The 21459-nt window shown below is 43.6% G+C and overlaps 1 protein-coding gene across 5 annotated transcripts; it reads left to right on the top strand.

Annotated features, from left to right (window-relative positions):
* Positions 1 to 33: 33 nt before the first annotated feature.
* Positions 34 to 17591, top strand: fam193a (family with sequence similarity 193 member A). Of its 5 annotated transcripts, none has more exons than XM_086211901.1 (24): positions 34 to 478; positions 1774 to 1848; positions 3065 to 3307; positions 6018 to 6193; positions 6279 to 6446; positions 6967 to 7213; positions 7323 to 7447; positions 7872 to 8019; positions 8441 to 8515; positions 8604 to 8678; positions 8767 to 8879; positions 9267 to 9509; positions 9747 to 9903; positions 10069 to 10215; positions 10674 to 10943; positions 11223 to 11445; positions 11537 to 11881; positions 12376 to 12658; positions 12739 to 12925; positions 13159 to 13398; positions 13472 to 14357; positions 14456 to 14605; positions 16070 to 16151; positions 16580 to 17591. In XM_086211901.1, the coding sequence occupies exons 1-24, from the start codon at positions 257 to 259 to the stop codon at positions 16671 to 16673; spliced, it is 4974 nt and encodes a 1657-aa protein (XP_086068027.1). In that variant the 5' UTR covers positions 34 to 256; the 3' UTR covers positions 16674 to 17591. The 5 variants fall into 5 exon arrangements, with proteins under 5 accessions (XP_086068027.1, XP_086068029.1, XP_086068031.1 ...); XM_086211902.1 differs by having other exon boundaries at positions 35 to 478; positions 11537 to 11833; XM_086211903.1 differs by lacking the exon at positions 8441 to 8515.
* Positions 17592 to 21459: the final 3868 nt, after the last annotated feature.

The following is a 21459-nucleotide window of genomic DNA, read 5'->3' as shown; positions in this document are numbered from 1 at the left end:
AATTTCCCAGAAGCCCCTGGGCGTGGGACGCATGGTTACGTTGCAACGCAAGCTGAAGCCAGGCTAGGCAGCACAGCCAGTGGCCATATTGGAATCCATCAAGTCGGCTTGCACTTTCATGGAACTGAGGTTCTGTCGTTTTGTGAGTCATTAAAACGCTATCCCGGATTTATTCCCGAGTGATTGCCCCTGGCATTCCACCTGAGACCCTGCCAAGTCTGGACGGCAAGTTGTCTCGCTCCTGGCGTGGAAAAAAATGAGTCCAACCGATGCTAAACGAGGGGCTAAACGCAGGAAGAACAAGCGGGGCGGTGGCAGTAGCTGCAGTGCTGTCTGCAATACCAGTGGTGGCAAGGCCGGTGTTGCCTCGGCCCTTGGCTGTGCGGGAACAGCAACACCTGCCTCTGTCGTCAGCTTTTTAACACCTGGCAGTTCAGGCAACGGGAATATAGGGTCCATAACGGGCATTAATGGAGAGGTAAGAGTGACGCACAACGTTAACTAGGGGATGTCAAAACGGGGACGGCAAGCTAGCTGTGTTATCAACGACACAAATCTGATCTGGGCCCGAAACTGATGCGAGAAGGCAGCTAGCTAACTAACCTATCGAGCGTATCTAGAAATAAACTGGTTTAAATGGAGCTAATGCACGCTGCTCTTCTTTGTGGAAAACCTTGACAGCTAGCAAGCTCCGTAGCTGTGTGGTTTAGCCGGCCTTGTGATGTTACAAACTGCCGTAAACACTGGGCTACTTGTGTCCTGGCCGAACGATGAGACTACCACCGTTAGCTTAAGTTAAGGGATCGTTGCTAAATCGACAAAAAACTTAGACACCACGAAGCATTATTTTTGAACTAATACATTGTAGGCAGGTGTAGAAAACACCGGCATAACCAAGATTATTCAGAAGCACAGGGGAGCCAAAATGACTGCTATTTTAAAAGATAAACACTCATGCTAGCTAATGCTAACAGGTAAGAGAACCAACAACTTCACTCCCGTCGGGCCTTGAATGTTTGTTTAAAAAAAAAAAAACAAAACAAGCTCACCTCTCAGTCTTCACTGCTTTTTAAGTTTATTCCAAGTTTAAATTATCATTTGTTTTAGCAAAAACATGAAACTCTAGTTAGCTATCCATGTTAGCGTCATTACACCTTGCACGGGCAGTCACAATACTGTGAGGTTTACATTGACCAGAGAAGGAGAAAAGGTAGTTTCTATACACCTGACCTCTGTTTAATGGTCCAACATTTGAATATTTATTATATGTTTCCTATGCCTCTCTATTGCAGTACTATGTTCAGTGTTATGTGTAATGTACACTTGCAGGCACAAAGTTACTCCTTCACCTGTACTACCTTTCATCCAGATACATTTTGCACCAAGTATAACTTTTGTTTAGCTCTTGAGTTCAAATGATCTGTTATGACTGATTAAAAGACCAGACAGCAAACTAAACCTGATCTGTCTGCATGCAATTAGAAGCAAATTTTATGTTTTATAAATGGTTGAACTTATCATAAAAATGATTTACCTGTTGTGCGCTAACCTAAAACAGAGCTCTACTTGACCAAGCAATGTTTTGAAATGTGATACTGTATGTAGTTTGCCAAGTTTATCAACCATCTTTGCCAAAATTATGAATTCTTTGAAGGGGTTGACTAGTAAGGGCTATTTTAAGAACATCTTTTTCAGAATCTAACTGTAATTAATCAAGTAAATCGTTAAAGATATAATCTTGAATGTAAACTGTGCGTTGTTTTCATTCTTCAGGTTAAAGTGAACAACTGTGTTACCCCACAGTTTACAGAAGGTCCAGTGAATGCTGACTTCTCCGGAGTCCTTCAGGTACATTTAAATGAAATGTTTCTAGAAGTTCATGTTGAATATTTTCCCTCTGAAGCCACGTCGCATTTGCCAAGTGTAATTTACACTTTGATGCGAGGAAACAAGTGCTGAAAACGAGACGGCATAGCCCACGATGACTTTATTTGGTCATTTCTTTGCAGCCTTTAAAAACTAAAATCAAACACTTAAAATATCAAAAAATGACAGTGTGGGCAGGTTTTTATTCAGACCACACAGTGGAAACAGGATGTCAATCAGTCCAGTCCTTTCTTGCACTCCACCTAAGGTATACAGTTACACTTATTTCAATTTGGTACCCATTTTCTTTTTGCGCCAACATCATCGTGCTGACACCTCAGAAGAAGCTTTCTGCTGGCATTTATCCATTATTCAGAGGGCTTTAAACAAAGATCTTCCTAAAAAGAAACCTCTGCAATGAAATGCAAAAATGTGTGTGTGTGTGTGTGTGTGTGTGTGTGTGCGTACGCACGCATGCGAGCGCACATGTGAGTGCTAGTGATTTGGGTCACTGATGACCAGACAAACTGCTCCCAGCATCAAGACAATTTATGTCATCACATGTTAAACTGAAGTGAGGTGTCTTTGGTTTGCGTTATTATGTTAAAGTGAGTTTTATATGAATGTAGACCTCACTGCTTAATGCAGCATGCATCTTTCCATTTCTTACCATGTTATGGTAGCATTAGACCATTTCTCTGAATGAAAGTAACCACTCATGCTGTGTTTAAAATCATAAATGTTGTACATTTTAAATAATCAATGGGGCTGTAACATTGCCTTTTTTGTATGTTGTTCAGACTAAAATAGAATCATTTGATTCTGTATATATGGTAGATAAATCAGTCCACCCAGGCGTGGTCCAAATGTGGCTATTAAGCTTCGTCAACTCGTGCCTTTGTTTCCATTGAGTGTAGTAAACTGTAACTTAACATGGAGCATGTTCATAAGCTGTTAATGGTTATTAATACACATTAGATCTTTACATCATACGGTATTGAATGAAATGATCATGTTCAGTGCTAACAGTCGATGATTGTTAAACGCTTAGCATCATTACTGTCCTGCTTTTAAGTTCAGACAGAACCCACCACTGCTGAAGCGATGGGGGATGATGGGTAACCTACTGTACTCAGACTGAAATGACTTCTTCTTTTCTTTCTTCTGCCTCCTAAAAAAAAAAACCCACAAACCACAGACCCCATTCACATTTGGTTTGAACCAGCGGGCTCCTTACACGGCCGGTGATCGCTGCCTCTTATGCCGATGCGAGCGCAAAGAAAGTAGTCTGCCTTCAGACGCAGGAGTGTCTGATCAGAATGGTACCACACAACCCTCCAAGACACCCAGTGCCCTCCAGCTGCCTCTGTGGGTGTGCTCCGACTGCAGACGCACAGTGGAGAAAGAGGACCGGCACACTGCTCTGGAGCAGTCATTGGGGGTGAGTTACCTGGGTATGCATGACATCACCGTTATGCTGGTTTAATGCTGTGCTGCTCACAGTCAGGTTTGTCTCCTGATGTTGTTTGTGTGTGTCAGTGTTGTTTCAGAAAGAGAGACCGATGGGGGGGGGGGGGGGACTTTTTTTTTTTTTAAATGGTTTAAAAAAATATCAAATGTCAATTTTAGGCTGGATGCGACTGTCCAGCCAAAGACTTAGATGAAGCACTTTGCTGTCTTTGTGGACATAACGTGCCAACTGATCAGCTGTCCAACGCTATTTTCAGCCCATACATTGAACAGCAACCGTTAATAACGGCGTGATTGTCATTTAATCACTGCTGTTTGTAAAATACTGGTCTGAAACCGGTGCGAGAAGAATGTGCCGAACGTGGCCTGATTCCAACCGACAGTCCCTATGTGTAATGAAAGCTGATGGCCCATCAATGTGAAAGTATAGTGTTACTGATGATAAAATAGACGTTAAACACTGCAAATATAGTGAAGGTGTTGTCTTACCAATTTTTCTGTTCTTTGCAAAAAAATCCTATCTACCTCAGCGCTGATATGAGCAGTTTAACTCACGCAGCTGTGATCATTCTTTCTTTCACTGTATATCGTAGCAGGTTGTGTTTACTGAGCGCTTGCTTCTTTCTCTCTCTTTCTTTTTTTAAAATTTGCCAGAAAGGCTAACACCATTCTAGTGGCTCGTAGCAGCAGCTGATGCTAAACTGAAAAAGCTGTGAATTAAAATGATTGCGTATTTTTGAACTTGGACTCAAATTTAAATGATGGCTGGTTAAGGTCACTAGCAGTGGGCCTTACTTGTTCAATGTTCCTACACACAAATTTGTTGGGTTTTTTTTTGCCCCCAATTTTGTCTTGCAGACAGAAAGCAAAGCCTGATGACTGCTTGTAACTCCTTGCTCCTGACACCTATTGTGTACCTCTTGTAACGTATAGTCTTTGTAAAGCTGGCCTGGGTGATAGCCAGTAACAAGACGTACACAATGGAGACACAAACAGATGACAGGCTTTGCTTCTCGTCTGTAAGACTGAATCAAGAGAAGACAAACGGTTCTTCTAGTATGTGGGAACTTTTCATGAATTTCATCTACATTTATTAAATCAACATAATATTCAAGACTGCTGTAATACTAATGAGTTGCCTGTTGTTGATAGATACAGCTCTATTAATGAAACTATATTGGATAATCTTACTGGTACTCATCTCAAATTTTGCACTGGAGTGCAGTGGATCAAATGACCATCCCTTGCTCAACCCTAAACCCTACATGCTAGGCTAATACTGTCTCCTGTAAAGAGGCTTTACATGGTAGACGTTATAAATGGCTAATGCTATGTGCTCATCTTGTATCTTTGTTAGGGCAAAAAAAAGTAATTTAGCAGTAGATAAATCTTGTGACCCAACCCAGCTTGTTTTCAGGAGAATACAATGTTACTTTTCTTCCTCTGAGTTGTTTAGAGGCGTATGAACTTTATTGGTTATATTGGCTATTGACTATTAAAAACTGTTGACCGGATATTTTAAAATGCCCTTTTTTTAATTTAAGGGGATTTTTTTCTAACGTCTGCTTTGCTTGAGGACAAGCAAAAATGTGAATGTTATTTGTTGTCCAAGAACAATTGGTTTAGTCTTCTGCCATACCGGTTCAAACCCATTTAATGCAAAATGTCAATTCTATGTCCATCAGATTCTGTTACAGTGCTGATTTTTTTTGCTACATTTTGTGTGTGCAACATTCACTAAAAGTAAACTATAACTGAACGCTGTTATGTGTGTCTATGTGCATACTTGCACATACGCATACCATATGTATAGATAAGTTTACTCCTTCAAAATTTCGACAGTATGTATGTTGTTAAAATTCCTTTCATTTCATTTTACATGCGTAAAAGTTCACAGGCAATTGAATCCAAATGACTGGCGATTTACTGGCATGGTTTTCTCTATTTTTTAAAACCTCCTTGATGATTGCTGTTGTATGATGTCATCCGCCCTGTGCAAGGCTGCGTGCGTATTTACTGCCCGAAATGTAACTTATAGCTAATGTTTTTAGCCACTCCAAAACGTACTGTGAAGCAGCTGCAGAAATGGTTAGGTTACCAGTCGGGTCTGATCCTCAGAGGTGGGTGTTTTTATTGATGTACTTGATGTATCGCGCCTTGCTTTTTTTTTTCATGTCTGTATGCAGGGTACATATTGTCACCCAGATGAGCCAGGATTTTAAAGATATTCAAATCATGAGGAAATGATGAAATAACTGAACAATTATGGCCATCTTTGAATACTGTTAGAATAGTTCCCAGTCGTGTTTCTTGAAATCCACGTCACTACCTGTCATGTCGTGTTTTTTTTTTTTTAAGCTGACAGCAGTACACTCGCTGTAACCCTCCAGTTCTTTTGCTGACTCCTAAGAAACCAAAATTAGTTCAAAAAACAAACTCTTACAATGTATATGTAAGAATGTAATTGAATTAGAGTTTAACAGGTGGACGACTGCTCCACATTGACTTTGTAGCACTGGTGATAAGACGAGCGGTTGCATCTTTTAGACTTTAAACATCCAAAACATTTTGTAAATGTTCAATTTATGTTTGTGATTCAGCAAACAACTCAATAATTGAGAGCTTGTATCTCTAGAGGAGCGTAATCTGTATCTGTTGTGTGTTCTCTTCATGTCCTACAGAGCCAGGACTTTCTTTTGCACATGCCTGTAAGTAATGGAAACTTGGGCCAGGAAGCAGCCACTGGGGACGGACTGACCACTGCGGCGCCTACACTACCCATGCTCCCCGCCCCAGACCTCAGCGCACCAATGCCTGCTGATACAGTGTGCAGCTGTGAAGCCTGCAGTGAGAGGAGGTCAGAGCATAACAAGTGAAGTGAATTTAGTTTTATGGTTTTAAAGTCAATGTGACCTCTCTGAATTATAATTCTTGACTCGCAGAGAGATCTCCGCTGAGTCAGAGAGGGAATCTCAACAGCTGCAGAACCACTGGTCGGAGGTTCGCTACCTGGTGCGGTGCATCTACCGTCAGACAGGAACACCACTGGCAGATGACCATGACCAACCCTTAGAGAGGGACAAGGAGGGGATGAAGGAGCTGGTGGACAGGTACTGACAAAGCTTCATTTCACTGATTTTGTCATAACGTTCTTTTTGAGTTTGTCCACTAGGTGTCTCTAGTGAACTGTTAATGTCTCTGGATGAGGGAGGGAAGCTCCTGTAAAGCAATCATTGATCAGCTGAGACGCCCCTTGTTTCCTTCTAATGATGAGTCTGACTTCATGCTGCCTAGAAGAAGAGTGGCATTTGGTAGGAGAGTCTGTTCATTTTCTGTCCAGTCTAAACTACAGGTGGGATATCGGATTAGAATTTCAGGATCCGATGCCGATACTGACGTTATTCACAGATCAGCTGATAGAATGATGGTGCTCATCTAAGTACAGATCCGTATTCTATGTCATAGTTTGTGCAGGACCATGAACGTGCTGTAGCGTAGCGTGAGGCATGTTTCTGGCAGGTCCAATATTTGGCTTTGGAATGAGGCAACGCTCTAAAGTCCTTTGAGTACTGCATTGATATGGCACTAAATAAATACAGTCCATTTAAATGATCAATTTCCTTTTCTCAGACTGTGTGAGAAGGACCCCTACCAGCTGTACCAGCGGTTGGAGCAGCAGGCCCGTGAATATGTCTTGGAAATGAAGGTGCGGCTACTGAAGCACCTTTCGGCAGGCTCCAAGTCTACAGGACCAGTGGGTATGGTGGCTGCAGCTCAGGGTCCCCCTCAAGCCCACCAGTTCATCTCCTTGCTCCTGGAGGAGTACAACGCCCTCTGTCAAGCTGCACGCACCATCAGCAGCTTCCTGCTCACCCTGGTCAGTTTGCTCCCTGTGAAGTTAGAAGTATTCCTTCAGCTGGTCTGTACGTGGTGACATGCATCAACTGGAATCCTGTGGGATTTTTGTTTGTTTGTTTGTTCCTCAGGAGAATGAGCACCTCCAGAAATTCCAGGTGACGTGGGAGCTGCACAACAAGCACCTTTTTGAGAATCTGGTGTTCTCGGAACCCATCTTGCACAGCAGTTTACCTGCACTGGTTGCACAGCTGAAGTAAGATATTCTTTTACAAGTGTAAATACACAAAGAACTTGGTCACCCATCCGTATCGTTTGTTTTCTCCTTTAGACCCCGACACAGCATGCTTTAATTTTTTATTTTTTTATTTTTTAACCATGGCTGAATTGGTCTTTTGTGCTATCACTGTGGTCCAGAAATATCTCAATTACTGGACATATTTTTTTTCCAGCATAACCACCAGATAGAATCTTTCAATTTTCCCCTTTGTTGGTTTTGGACCAAATATGTACAAAACTAATGACCCATCCTCAGTGAACGAGCAAACTAAAATGTGGTTGCTTAATTTACTGCCGTGCCAAAATAAAATGTCTAAGAGCTGCTGGCATTGAATTGTGTTCTTGTTTTGTCTGAACCTTTCAGCAAGTTGAACAATAACATGTGTAATCCCTCATTTCAGGCATGGCACAGCCTCCCATGATTCATACAATGAAGATATGTACAGGACCTTGTTAGAGAGCTACCAGCACCTGCAGCAGGAAATGGCTTCAGTGGCTGCTGAGTGGCAGGAGTGTGAGAAGAGGATTGATGACTATGTAGATGAACAGGTAAACGTGGATTTGCTTCACAAGCTAATGCTATATTTATATAAAGCTGGGAAGGACAGGACAAAGTTTTCTGTCACAGAAAAATGTAACTTCATATCACAGTAACAGTACAGACATTGTTCCACAAACACGTGATTATTTTATTCTGAACTTCCATCCTAACAAAACCACTGCCTTGCAGGAACTTGAGTTTGAAACAAGATAAAAACGTGTGACAGTGAAATGTCACGACGGTAAAATTCTTTAAAAATGGAAAATTTTTACTTTCCAAATCCTGTAAATCCCCTAAACTGGAAACGGTCTTAATCTCCATGGCTGGACACATTTCTACTGTTGCATGTTATCACATCGGCCAACCCTAAAAGCTGACGCCGGTCAAAGATAATTGAGGGTTTAAGTACTATATACGGTTCTTTTGCAGCTGCTTTTTAAGGTGGAGGGTCAGAGTCTCACCAACCAAAGAACAGAGCCACACAAGTCCTTGATAAGCAAAAATGTAAGATTCTAAAATTATATCTGAACACAGTGGAGGTTTTTTTCTGTTGATTTATGTTTATGTTCTTTCATTGTCTGAAAACTTCCAGACTTTGAAGTCCAAACAGCGAATGCTGAAGGAGGACTGGGAGTTCTTTAAGCAGAGAAGATACATAGAGGAGCAGGTAGAATACAAGTTCATTAAACCCTCAAGGTAGATGATAATGTGTATCTCTTTAAATCTGGGACGCTTCTTAAATTTGTTCTCCTCAGTTGCCTAACAGTAAGAAGTTGCCCAGTGGAGATAACAACTTCACAGACACGATGAGGATGCTCTCGTCTCGCCTGAGTATTCCCGACTGTCCAAACTGCAACTATCGAAGAAGGTGAGCTCTGAGGATTTACTCCTGCGTGCTTATTATCTTGCGCGGCGACAAAATACTTAGTGTAAATATGAAACCTCCAAAGTCCCCGCACTTTGCTATTTTACAATGTTCTCCAGTCATTTCATGTAAAAAGGGAATTTCTTCAGATTTGGCCTTACCGCTCACTGGGACTCTTTGTACCTTTTGATGGTGCAAATTGACTGACAAGAAATGACTCCTAAAAAAAAAACAACAACACATTTTTGCTGACATTTTTAAAGGGAATAAAGGGACATTTTAGCCAAAACAACAAAAACATTTCCAGTAAAACACTTAATGAAACAGAGTTAAACATGGCTTTTAAGGGATGATCATCGCAGCATTAACTCTCCGTGTCCCTGCCAACAGGTGCACATGTGACGACTGTAGTCTCTCCCACATCCTGACATGTGGCATCATGGACTCTCCCATTGCTGAAGACCTCCACATCAAGCTGCCTCTTCAAGGTGAACCTTCCAGAGACTATCTGGCAGAGGTGCACCCCCCCAGTCTCTCCTCGGGCAGCTCAGCATCCGGCTCCAACTCCAGTTCTCCCATTACCATTCAGCAACATCCACGACTTATTCTGCCTGAGGGGGATACCAACACTTTGTAAGTCGACTACTTATTCCCATCAAGGTGCTGTTAAGGGTTTGCAATGCATCTTTTGGCACATGTATAAATATGGAAATACTCTGTTTGCACCCTCTAAAGTTTAACATTTCAGTTTTAAATCAAAACTAAAAATAATTTGTCTGTATTGGACAAACATAATGACCTCTTCCAAGAAACAACGTTTCCCCTTTTTTCATTTTCCCCCTAACCTGACCACTACTTTCTGTCTTCCAGTATTAGTGATGATGACGAAGTGCCTCCACTGTCCAGTAAGTTTGGGGATATCTACCCTATGAGTGGCTATGAGGACAATGGTGTCGTGAGCGCAGCCGTGAACGGCCTTCACAATGACATCAACAGGGAAGGTGAAAACATGGCACTGAAGGCCGGGGTGAGTCCTTCCCTCTCTTGTTTTACTTGCCTAATTAGCTGTGAATTCCCCCCAGAGAGTTTCTGTATGATGAAACCAAAGTTCGCTATGAGTGATTTGATGTTCTGCTCCTTACACATTTCCCAATTCTCTCTTCTTTGTTCTATTTACACATTTCTGCCTCAGTCTCCTCACATTACCAGCAGCAGTAGCTCATCAGAGGGGGATGAAGAGGAAGCTGATGGTGAGGTTGGTGGAGATCCCCGGGAGCAGCAGGAGGAGCTCTCCTCAGGGAAGACTAACAGTCCTCCACCTTCTTACAGCCACCCGCAGGTATTGCCAGACTTTAATAAGACATCTTTGCCATAATTAACCAGGAATGCTTGGAATGAGCATCAGCATTTACTAGGAGCGTTTTGATCAGCAATGTGTGTGTGAAGAGATTTTTCTCTCTTTTCAATCGGCATCTTACCTTACATGTTTTGTTTTTGGCACTGCCAGCAAAGGAAAAAAAAAAGATTTAATTGACAGAATCAAATCTATCAAATTAGTTTTGTTACATTGAACTAAAAAGAAAATAAAACAAAGCCTGTTTAATGTGTACAGGCATGTGTTTTTCTTCAATGAAAGGAACAAAAGAATATTTGTCATCAGTATTTGAATCATACCAGCAATATTAAAAAACAATAGGCAAAAATAGATACAATGTAAGGAAAAATGTCTCATGATGAGTACAGCACAGTCCAGAATAAAAATAGGCAACATGTTTTGAATTTGTGTTACCACCTAAGGTAGAACAGGCCCAGCATGCCTGCGAGTGCCACGTGTGCAACCAGGACCCCAGCTCCTCCACCCTGGGCCCCGCCACATGCCTGCCCCCTAGTCGACTCCATGCTGCGCCTCCCCCTGCTGTTGGACACCAGTTCTTCACAGACAGCAAGACTCCCCCCGCCTTCCACATCTACCCCCAAATCCCTGGCCACCTACCCCTACACAATTTCCCCCGGCCCCTACTGCACCCTACACTGTACCCTCCCAGTCCTCCTCTCACACACAACAAGGTGAGGATCATTCTTGACCCCACATCTCCACATAGACCCACCGAGTTCAGTTTTTTATTCATTTCCTCAGCACTGAAGAATGTTTAAGGTTCCAGAAAGAAGTTGAGCTGTAATCTAGTTTGGCTTTTCACTGTGAATGTTACTGTCAGTCACATTGGGTCAGAGTGTGTCCCATCCAGAGCATGATCACAAAACTGAAATGTATGTTAACGTCACATTTGCAAGCTAGAAACACATTTTCTCGTGCACCTTAACTCAACCTGTCTGTTCTTTTTCAAGCCCATGCCCCCAGCCCCCACATCGAACCACTCAGTGGCCAAGCAGCCAGCCTTCAGCCCATCATTACCAGAACATGTCTACCAGAATTGCTTTGGTGGTGCAGGTGGAGCAGGGGACTGGAACAGCTCACTGCAGTGCCTCTCGCTCAAGTTTGAGAACCTGTGGGATGCTGCTGTGATGAAGAGCTGGAATCCATCAGTGCTGCTGCCTGAGTCGCTGCCAGGTGAACCTCTCAGGATGAGCACGAAGGACCAAAAACTGTTTTCTGAGTGGGAAAAAAAAAATCCAATTACCTTCTCTTACATTATTACCAGGTGACATGCTTGGACCACCCCTCGCTGATGTCCCACTCCCCCCAACATCTATCGGCCCCCAAGGGGAACACTCTTCACTACCTACTCCTGTACCCCCTTCCTCCTCATCATCATTATCCTCGTCATCATCCTCATCTTCATGCTCCTCTTCAGAAGCCAAAGAGCAGAAGAAGAGTGGCGCCAAAAAGAAGTGTCTCTACAATTTCCAGGATGCCTTCATGGAGACCAACCGAGTGGTGATGGCCACCTCGGCCTCCATGTCCTCAGTGTCCTGCACTGCCACCACTGTCCAGTCAAGTAATAACCCACCTATCCACCTAGCATCTAAAAGTCCCAACTCTTTAGGTAATATATGAGGTAGGAGTGGTAAGGTTAGTAGGGCTGTCAAAACTCCCCTTGAATGACGTTTGATTCCATTTTTTCTGTATGAAGAAAGATTTCTTCTGCCTTTTTAAGTATAGTCTGATGATACTGGAGCGACTGGATTGTATTGGTGTTATATCTCCCCCACCGCCCCTAGTTTCAAAATTCATCAGACTCGAGTTATTTTGAGTGGTTCCTTAAACCACAGCTAACAGCACTGGGCTTCCCCAGGATTAAATTTGCTATATTACATTAGCTGCATTAGCTGTTTTGATAATGGACTCTGAAAACCCCAAACTCTCGTTAGCAATGACGTTAGTCTAACATTCATTTTATCTTTGATTCTGACCCGCAGTAATTGGCATAAATGTCAGATTGTGTCTAAGTTTCTTTCTTTTTCTTTCGTTCTTTTGTAGTAATGGGTTCCATTTTATTGAGCTAAACAATGATCTTATCCACTGTGTTTGTCACCCTAGATGATGTATTTCACAATCTTGGTAAAGAAGACCATAGGCAACCTACTCCAGCCCTTCCAAGAAACGGCTCAACAGGGCTGACCTCCCTCCCTCCGCTCTCTGGACCCTCCCTGCCCCCAGCGCCCACTACACACCTTCCTACAATGGGATCACAGCCCTTTCCAAAGATGGCTGCTCCAGCCCCAGACTTTGTGGAAGCCCACCAGAGTCTGTGCCTCCCGCCTGCTGAGCCTCCAGCCTCCTCAGCAGACGGTCCCATCAGTGCCCCGCCCAGTGTCTGCAGGTAAGCTCTCAAACTCCTTCAACAGGAAGGATGACTGTGTTGATTGTTTAAGATTCCGTTAAACGTATCATCTCTTTCAGTGACCCTGACTGTGAAGGTCATCGCTGTGAGGGGAACGGGGCATACGAGCATCAGCCGTATGATGGAGAGGAGAGTCAGGACGAGGACAGCTGCTCCGAGCACAGCTCCTCCACCTCCACATCCACCAACCAGAAAGAAGGAAAGTACTGTGACTGCTGCTACTGTGAATTCTTCGGGCATGGCGGGGTAGGCAACACAATTATTGCTCACTGATGTTAACCTGTTCACCTCACAAGAATGTGTAACCACTGAAATCATGACCATTAATTTAAAATTAAGTCTGGATCTTCATTTATTTCTCTAGTTAGTTTTTGTTTTATTACACATAAAGCAAAGGAAAAACAGGAATTGGCACACGTCGCCTAGCAGAAAATGTTGTTTACTGTCTTTATTGTTTGCATTATCTGTTTTATTCGCAGCCTCCTGCAGCTCCCACTAGTCGAAACTATGCAGAGATGCGGGAGAAGCTGCGCTTGCGTCTGACAAAACGTAAGGAGGAGCAGCCGAAGCGTGAAGAACAGCAGCCAGTGATAGAAAGAGATGGAGGGGTGGAGGACCACAGGCGCGTAGAGGACCTGCTACAGTTTATCAATAGTGCAGACAATAAACCTGCCTCTAGTTCCAAAGCAGCCAAACGGGCGAGGCATAAACAGAAGAAGGTATTTGTCTTTTTAATGTTTGGTTGCTCTCATGTGTTGTTCATCACATTGAAAGTGCATCTGTTTGCCTCAGATGGAGGAGAAGGCCCGTCTGGAGGCAGAGGCCCGTGACAGAGAGGAGCAGCAGCTGTTAGAGGAGCAGCAACGACGACAGCGGCAGGAGGAGGAAGAGGCTGCGCTTCAGAAGGAACTGCTCCGACTGCAGGAGCTGCAGCAACATCGCGCTGCCAAGAAGAAAAAGAAAGAGAAAGCAAAGGAAAACACAGCTCCCCCTCAAAATAACCCACAGCCCCTTAAACAGACAGCTCAGAACGTGCTAGATAATCTTCAGAATGGAAAGTCGCAGCTGCTTCAAAGCCTCATCCTCCTCCCTGACCAGAAGGAGTCTAGATTTGACTCGGCACCACAGCCCAACACACAGCACAGCCCAAAACGCACTAGTGAGAAGGGATTTTCTACTGAGGCCAACATCCCCAACACTCCGGTCACCCTCACCAATAACACCGCATCTCAGCTTGACGTCAATGGTAAAGTTAAGGTCAAGCAGTCGAAGGTGTGCGAGGCCCTCAAGAAAGACCCAGAGTTACCCAAGAGCTCCGAAATCCCAGCAAAGCTAGCTAATGGCATCACGCCCCCTGCTACCACAGAGACCAAAGCGACGCGATTCAGGCCTGTAGAGGCCCCGGCTCCTCCTCAAGCTACTGAAGCCAGGAGGGAGGAAAGGAACAACAGAAGTGCCAGTGGGAAAAGGCAGCAGCAACCCTCGACCCAAGTGAAGGAAGACAGGAGAAGCCCACCTGTCTCAAATCCCTCGCCGTCTCCCCCTCCATCCTCCCAGCCAGAGCAGCCGGAGCAGACTGAGCAGAACAGTAAACCTCCCACTGCAGAGTCCCCACAGCCCAAAGGCAAACCCAAGAAGAACAAGAAGAAGAAGGGGGACAAGATGAACAGCTCAATAGGTTTGTGATAACTGATGTTTTAAGTATTTGATTTTGTGAGGTGAAGAAAAACTAGTTCCTTTTCTTAATCTCACTTTAATCTCACTTTCACGAATTAGGCTCCTCCTCCTCCACCTACCTCACCAGCCATGCTAACGCCTCCACAGGTGTCAAACTACGGACGAAATTAGCCTCCAACCCCAGGCTGATGAGCAGACGTGCGGCACACTCCGGCATATCTTTTACGAAATTACAGACATCTGACGCCTGTACGTGTAAACGAGGCACAAGTGAGAAATCCATACCAGTCTTAGGTGGAGGAAATACCAACTACGTCCTAACCAGAGAACTCTTACCTGGAACAGCTTGCTCTGCCAACCTCACACCTGTTCCCTCCCTGGTCTGTTGGGTATTCCCAGGGATAAACCCAGTGTCGCAGTGCGGTTAGTGAATCTGTGCAGGCGGCTGCTCTCCTGTGCTGCTTTCCTATGCAGTTACAAATCTTTATTTGGCATCGCAGCGATGCCATTAGCATTGGAGGCCTTGTCTCAAAAGTGTTCAACACTGATCTCAGGTGGTTGAACCGTGCTGGTCATGCCATTGGGAATAATGCAATTGTCTGTAGCACACTTGCAGTTTTTCAAGGCACTTGGCAGTGTAAGTTGTGTAGTCCCAGACTGACTCCATCAGAACACCTTTTCATATAAATGTGGTGTCAGCTTGATTGTCGCTTCGGGGTTTTTCTTGACTGAATGCGTTTCCGCTGCTCTGCCTGACCTGTGTCTTTGTGGTTGTGCAGCTGGAAACACCTGGCGACACTGACATTTATGCATGAACTTGTTTCTAGTTGCTGTGTTCACTCTTAACTAGCAAGTTGTATTTTTGGATGAAACTGTCACCTCTTCAGCATTGAGACCTTTTAAAACGGCCGTTCCTCACCCAGCTGTTTCAGTTCATGATTTACTTCATGAGCATATCTGTCGTAACATTACACCTAGAATGCCACAGAAACGGTGTATTTTTGCTGGCCAACCTGGCACAAGTATGTGTCCATGGAAGTCCAGAAGCCAATGGGATTATTACACTGGATTTCTTTTATTATGGCTGGAAATAAGCTTTGTTTAATATTTTGTTTCGACAGGACAATCTTGACACATCAACACCATGTGTATTTCTTTGCGAGCATCGATGAAAATGTTTCAACTCGGTCTGTTTGATATCCACGACACCCTCTGTAGTCTCACCAAGCCTCTTGTTAGCAACCGCTGTTTTTAAGACGCATTAATCGCTTTGAAATGAACTCGTGTCATATTTACTGAGGTATTTGATGCCGTTAAACAAAATATTAAACTTGTATCCACAGGCAATATTTCAGAATTAACCAAAAAACACACTGGTTTTGAGAAGGGGGAAGTGGAGGTTTGCTTACATCCAGGTTTTAGGACTCATTCCTGCTTTTGTCTTGTTTCCAAATTGCTCAAGATTTCTTTTTGCCCGGAAAGTGCTCTGCTACTTGAATGGTTTACTAATATCTAATTAAAATAGTTCACGGTTAGCAAAATTAATGCACAACTATTTACATCATCAGCACTGTGCATTGTGCTGCGACTGACTGGAACAAGTGTTGTTGAAGCTTTGACTAGTTTCAGAGAGGCTGTCTGTGGAAGAAAACACGTACTAATTTAACTTTAGTAGGAGCCAACATGACATTTGGCTTTCCCCCCTATTTTTAGATGATGTATTCCTGCCCAAAGACATCGATCTGGATAGCACTGAAATGGATGAGACGGAGCGGGAGGTGGAGTATTTCAAAAGGTGAGTGCGAGGGTGTGTTTGCCATCAGACGTCAACCTGAAGCCCGAAGTCGGTCACATTAAATATGCAATAAGATTATAAACGAGGGGTCGATTGGAAAAATAACTTACTGGATTAGGAGGAATTAAAATTCAAATTCGAAGTCTTTATAAATTTTTTTTTTTTTTTTAAATTGTCAGATTTTAAAAAGCCTCTGGTTCCCAAGCTGATACTTTAAAAAATACCATCTTTTTAGGAAGCTTTTGTGTCTGATAGTTCACCCTTTGAAAGAAAGTTCTTATTACGTCACTTGTAAATTGTGTGTTCTTAGATTTAAAATACATGGAGTACATGTATCCGCAGTGGTTTTACTCATTAATGAAGTTGTCCAATCTCCATCAAGCACAAACGATCATTTATTCATTTTTGTCTGTTTGCGGCCTCCACAGGTTTTGCTTGGATTCCGCCCGGCAGACGCGTCAACGGCTTTCCATCAACTGGTCAAACTTTAGCTTGAAGAAAGCTACGTTTGCTGCACATTGAAGTTGTTGTTGTTGTCGAGAGACTGTCAGGACACAATCAATACCTTCACGGCGATACCAACCCTCACGTTTGCCCCAGCCCCCACCCCATCCTCCGCCCAACTGTTGTCATCCCTCAAGAACTTCTCTCCTGCTGTGCCCAAATCACACCCACGCTGCCTTGCTTTGTTCTCGTCGCTGTGTGGTTCCAACACAGACCCATCTGGACCTGCAGAACTCAAATATGAAATGAAAAAGAATCACAAAATGCTACGTTACTTCTGATTAATTCTCCTCGCGTGCTTGTGTGCTTTTAGTCTGAGTTGGGCATTTCTCTTGACTGAAGAAGCCATGGTCTGAGATTATTTTCTTATACTGGCTTACCTGTAGTCAAAAGATGCTTACTATGTCTGGATGGTTTCCTTCCAAAAAAGAAAAAAAAAATACACAGTGGAAACACAAAAAAAAAAGAAAAATGTAATGAATTAAAAGCTGTATTTGAGATATTGTGGCTTACTATCCCATCGTTTCCCGCCCTCCTAGCACGGCATCCACATGATTGACAATGGGGCTTGGTCAGCTGGTCTCCACTCCCTGCTCCCCCACCCCCACCCCCACCCTCCAAACCTCCCTCCACCCCATTTCACGAAAAAGGAGGAAGGCGAAATACTTGACAATGTTCTTTTTTGGATTTTAGGTTCTGTTTAACAAACTGTTGAGTAAATGTGTACCAGTTACAGTTTTTGTTTTCTTTCTTTTTTTGACCTGTAGCCAGCTTGTATCAGAATACTTTCAGAATGAAATTGAAAAAAGAACAATACTCACACTATCAGTCTGTCATAGAGTGTATATTGTATTAACACTGAAGCCAAACTGGCTACTTTTAACATATTGTTAAGTAATATTAAATCTTGTCTTTCTTTTTGAAAGATGGAATGCAGTAGTATGGCAGGATTATGTGTCTTGTGTCACATCTTATTTCCTACATGCAGTGGAAATCAACAATGAAGGACATGGACACTTAAAACTACACAGATTTTTAAAGGCGCGTAGGGGGAAGGTGGGGGGGGGGGGTAATGACTCTAGGATGCCGCTCCAGCTGAGTCACATCCATCCAGAGGCTCAAATTAGCTTCTGACTTGTAGTCATCATAAAAGCTGCTGCCGCTGCCACTTAACTTAGTTCCTCAAAGCTTTAGTCCGTATTCGCTCATCACAGTGGAGGGAAAATGAATTGAAGGCGGTGATGAAATCAAGTCCGTTCCCACACGGTAAAGTCACCGTGAGATTAGGTCACGCTCCGCTCGTCTAGACGCATGAGTTATTTCATACAAGCCACTGAACACAACCCTCAGTGAATGAGCTGCCCTTTGAGATCCTGGTTGGGGTTTTTATGAATTAATTTAAGTCTAAGGGCTACATGAACATTCCAAGTCATTTTTGACTGGAGTCAGGTTCTTAACGAGGTTCGTCTGCTGGTCATTACTTTTGAGTTGGCCCTTACATATAATCATGTAAAAAAAAAAAAAAAAAAGTGTACTTTTAGTGTAATTTCCCCCTTTTGACGTAAAAATTGTTTCTGACATAAATAGCTGCACTGCTCCCAGGTTAGCCGCAGATTGACAAAACTGTGGCCACAAGATATAAATTGTTCCCACACGTTTGTTTGGGGGTGGTTTTTGGATTAATTTTTGGCTGCAAGCCACACTTTGAACCAAATCACGTGAACAAGTTACATCCCATGACCACAAATTCATCAAAACGTGGAAACAAAGTCATCTTGTTTTGGTACGGCTCGTAGTCTATATTTAGGGACATGTTATATCCTGGTAATCAAACCCTTAGGTAAAATAACATCTTTTGACCTTTAAAGTGTAGAAACTAGCGATCTTGTGAAGGGGGGGGGGGCTACCTTTTTTTTGTCACAAAATAATGCTAAAATATGTCTCTAGGCCACAACCTACTTGGGAACAATTTTCCTGACTATCAGGAGGTCACAGATAATTTCAGTCCTATCGTGACTGCCTACTTTATGTAATGTGTGACTGACTTTTTCTTTTTTCTTTGTTCGTTATCAGTAAAGTTAGAGGAGACAAAAGAAAACTCAACCATTCAGAAAGTGGAAGAGTTGCCCGGCATTAACCGTAGTTCGTCTTCAACTTTCCACCTTGGTACACTGTACTCTGTGCATCTTCCCTCAGCCACCATGTGGGTAATATGGAGAGGAAGTGAGCTCGACAGTTCAGTCAGCCCAGGTGACCACTTCCTCTTACTTTTTCCAAGAGAGAAAAATTCTTCAAACCGAGGGATTTCACAATCAAAAACTACCGCTCTTTTATTGGATGAATGAGAGTAGTAAAGTGCACGTCATGCAGGGGATACAAAAAAAAAAAAAAAAAAAAAAAAAGGTTCTGGTTTGTGAGAGTCAGCCGGGCAGATATGAGTCACCGTTTATTTCTGGTATGAATGAGCGTCTGGTTGTTTGAAGGGTGCGCTCACCCTCCCGTCAGCGGTGATGCAAAGCGCAGGTAAATGTCACACAAATCTATGCAAATATAGACGCGTTCAAAGGGGGCTTGACCTCATTTCTAAATATTTAAATGATACGGTGCCGCTCAGCCTTGGCCGTTCAATGGAAGCCACGCGTTCTTGCACTGAACTCCTCGGATTCAGCCTGAGCAGGGAGGCGCCCTTCACGACGGAAGCACAATGGCTGTAAGGACACGCAACAGTCTAATGACAAGGGCGCGCGTCACAGCAGGATCATTAAAGGGGATGGGAGTTGTCCTCCACCTTATAATCAGAACACACTTTATTTTAGTGTGCTTCCAAATAGGGATTCCCCACCGTGACAATCTGCCACAGCGCTCTAACTGATACAACCAGTCAGCACTAATGCCAAGTACCTCAACCCACACAGGTGAAAAATGTTAAAATTAAAAAAAAGGTTCAGGTTGACAGCACTCAATTTTCAATTAAACTTCCCTGCTATTTTGGGAATTCCCTCGTAATGGCGGGAAATTCCCATTCTTTTAGGATATACATGAGATTAAAGGCTGAATGTCTGCATTTGTGTGGATAAGTGTCAGGCTGAAGTTTTCCACACGAGTTAAATGTCAGCCACACCAGGATGTCCTGGTGCTTTGAAACCAACAGGAACGGATCCACCGCTGTCAACCGACTCCTTTTTTTAATGCTTTGTGTCTAATTCAAGATTACGGTTGGGGGTGGGTGGGTGTGTGTGTGTGTGGGGGGGGGGGGGCGGTGGCGGTGGGACTTCTGACCTATTTTCTTCCACTCTCAGGCTGGTGGGTTGAGCAATTGAATGTGAGGAAGTTCAGTCGCTTACGCAACCTGAAGGAGCGTAGGTGTGTGCTGGCGGGGGACAACCCCGAGTAGACGCGCTGGAGCTTTTTTAGGGCTGTTGTGTCTTTTTTTTTTTTTAACCAGTCCAGGCTGGCAGCAGAGATGCTGATGTTGCCCTTAAGAGTCAAGATCGAACCAACCACTCGTGGGTTCTCATACCGGAGCGAGGCGGGCGCGTTATGCAAATGAAATGCTGTTAGAAACGAATTTAGTCACGAATGCGTCTCCCCAATGAGCTGGTGACTGAACTGATGCTGCGTTTCTCTAACACTGACAGTTCAAATCTTTTACATTTGCTCACCACCTTTGAATTATATTCAAATAATTTACTCTGAAGGGAAAAACAACAGGTTTAAAGAAAAGAAATGAAAGGAATAACTGGGATGGCAAAATAGATTCCAAGCACAAGCTCTTAGAGAAGTTGAAACATTTCATCTTCATGTTCATCTTTAGACATCTTTTTTTTTTTTCATCATCATTTTGTTTTATGTACAAACACACATATCCAACTGAAATTTATGACACAGGCAGGTACAGCAGGCTCCAGGAGCCAGGAACCCACGCAGGCACAGGGTGAACATGCAGACTCCACACAGAAGGACCTTCTTGCTGTGAGGCCACAGTGCTGACCACTGCACCACCGCGCAGCCCGCATCCGTACAAGTATGAAAATAATACAATACTAGACAAGGAAAGCTGGTCAACTGCAACACATACAAACGTTTGGTTTGGTCTGACGCTACCAAAACTGAGGATTACGGTGTTTGACTTTGTGCAGGCTCAGTGGGCTCCTCCCACAGCAGCCATTTTGACCGACGGATGGCAAACGCAGGTGTATTCAGGAACAGCAATTATGGCCCTGTTGTATTTAAGCGGGCTTGGGTTCTTAGTCACTTACTAGAATGGGAACATAAGCAATTCAACTTGTGTTCTCTCTGCATTTACATGTTTAGATGACATTTTACAGCCGTTGAGTCGTTTCTGAGTTTGATTATTTGACGCACGTGCTTCCAGTTGTCCCTATTGTGAACTCAGTTAGTTCTGAATCCCTCAGGTGGCCATGTGGAGCAGAGCACAATGGTGCTAAAACCTCACCTGTGCTCAGAGATCATTCTTGATAAACTGACATTAATATTTTACGTTGTCACATTTGGTCTGCCATTGTAAAAAAATAAATAAATGAAAAAAATTAGGAGAACTGAACTTCTGATCCCCCTTTGAGGGGGCGGCACAGGTAGAGTGGCCGTCTAGCAACCGAAGGATCGCTTGTTCGATCCTCGCTTCCCCCGGTGACCATGTCCAAGTATCCTTGAGCAAGCTACTGAATTGCTCCAGATGACCCTGCCAGGGACTGGTGACCCGTCCAGGGTGAACCCCGCCTCTCGCACAGCGGCAGCAGGGATAGGCCCCAGCCCCCCCAACAATTAATGGATAAACGTTAAT

This window comes from Aulostomus chinensis, chromosome 8 (genome assembly GCF_037954235.1).
Source record: "Aulostomus chinensis isolate RoL2024-O1b breed Wild chromosome 8, RoL_Achi_v1.0, whole genome shotgun sequence".
Lineage (NCBI taxonomy): Eukaryota > Metazoa > Chordata > Actinopteri > Syngnathiformes > Aulostomidae > Aulostomus > Aulostomus chinensis.
The sequence above is the reverse complement of the archived record's forward strand: the minus strand, read 5'-3'. Positions and strand labels throughout refer to the sequence as shown.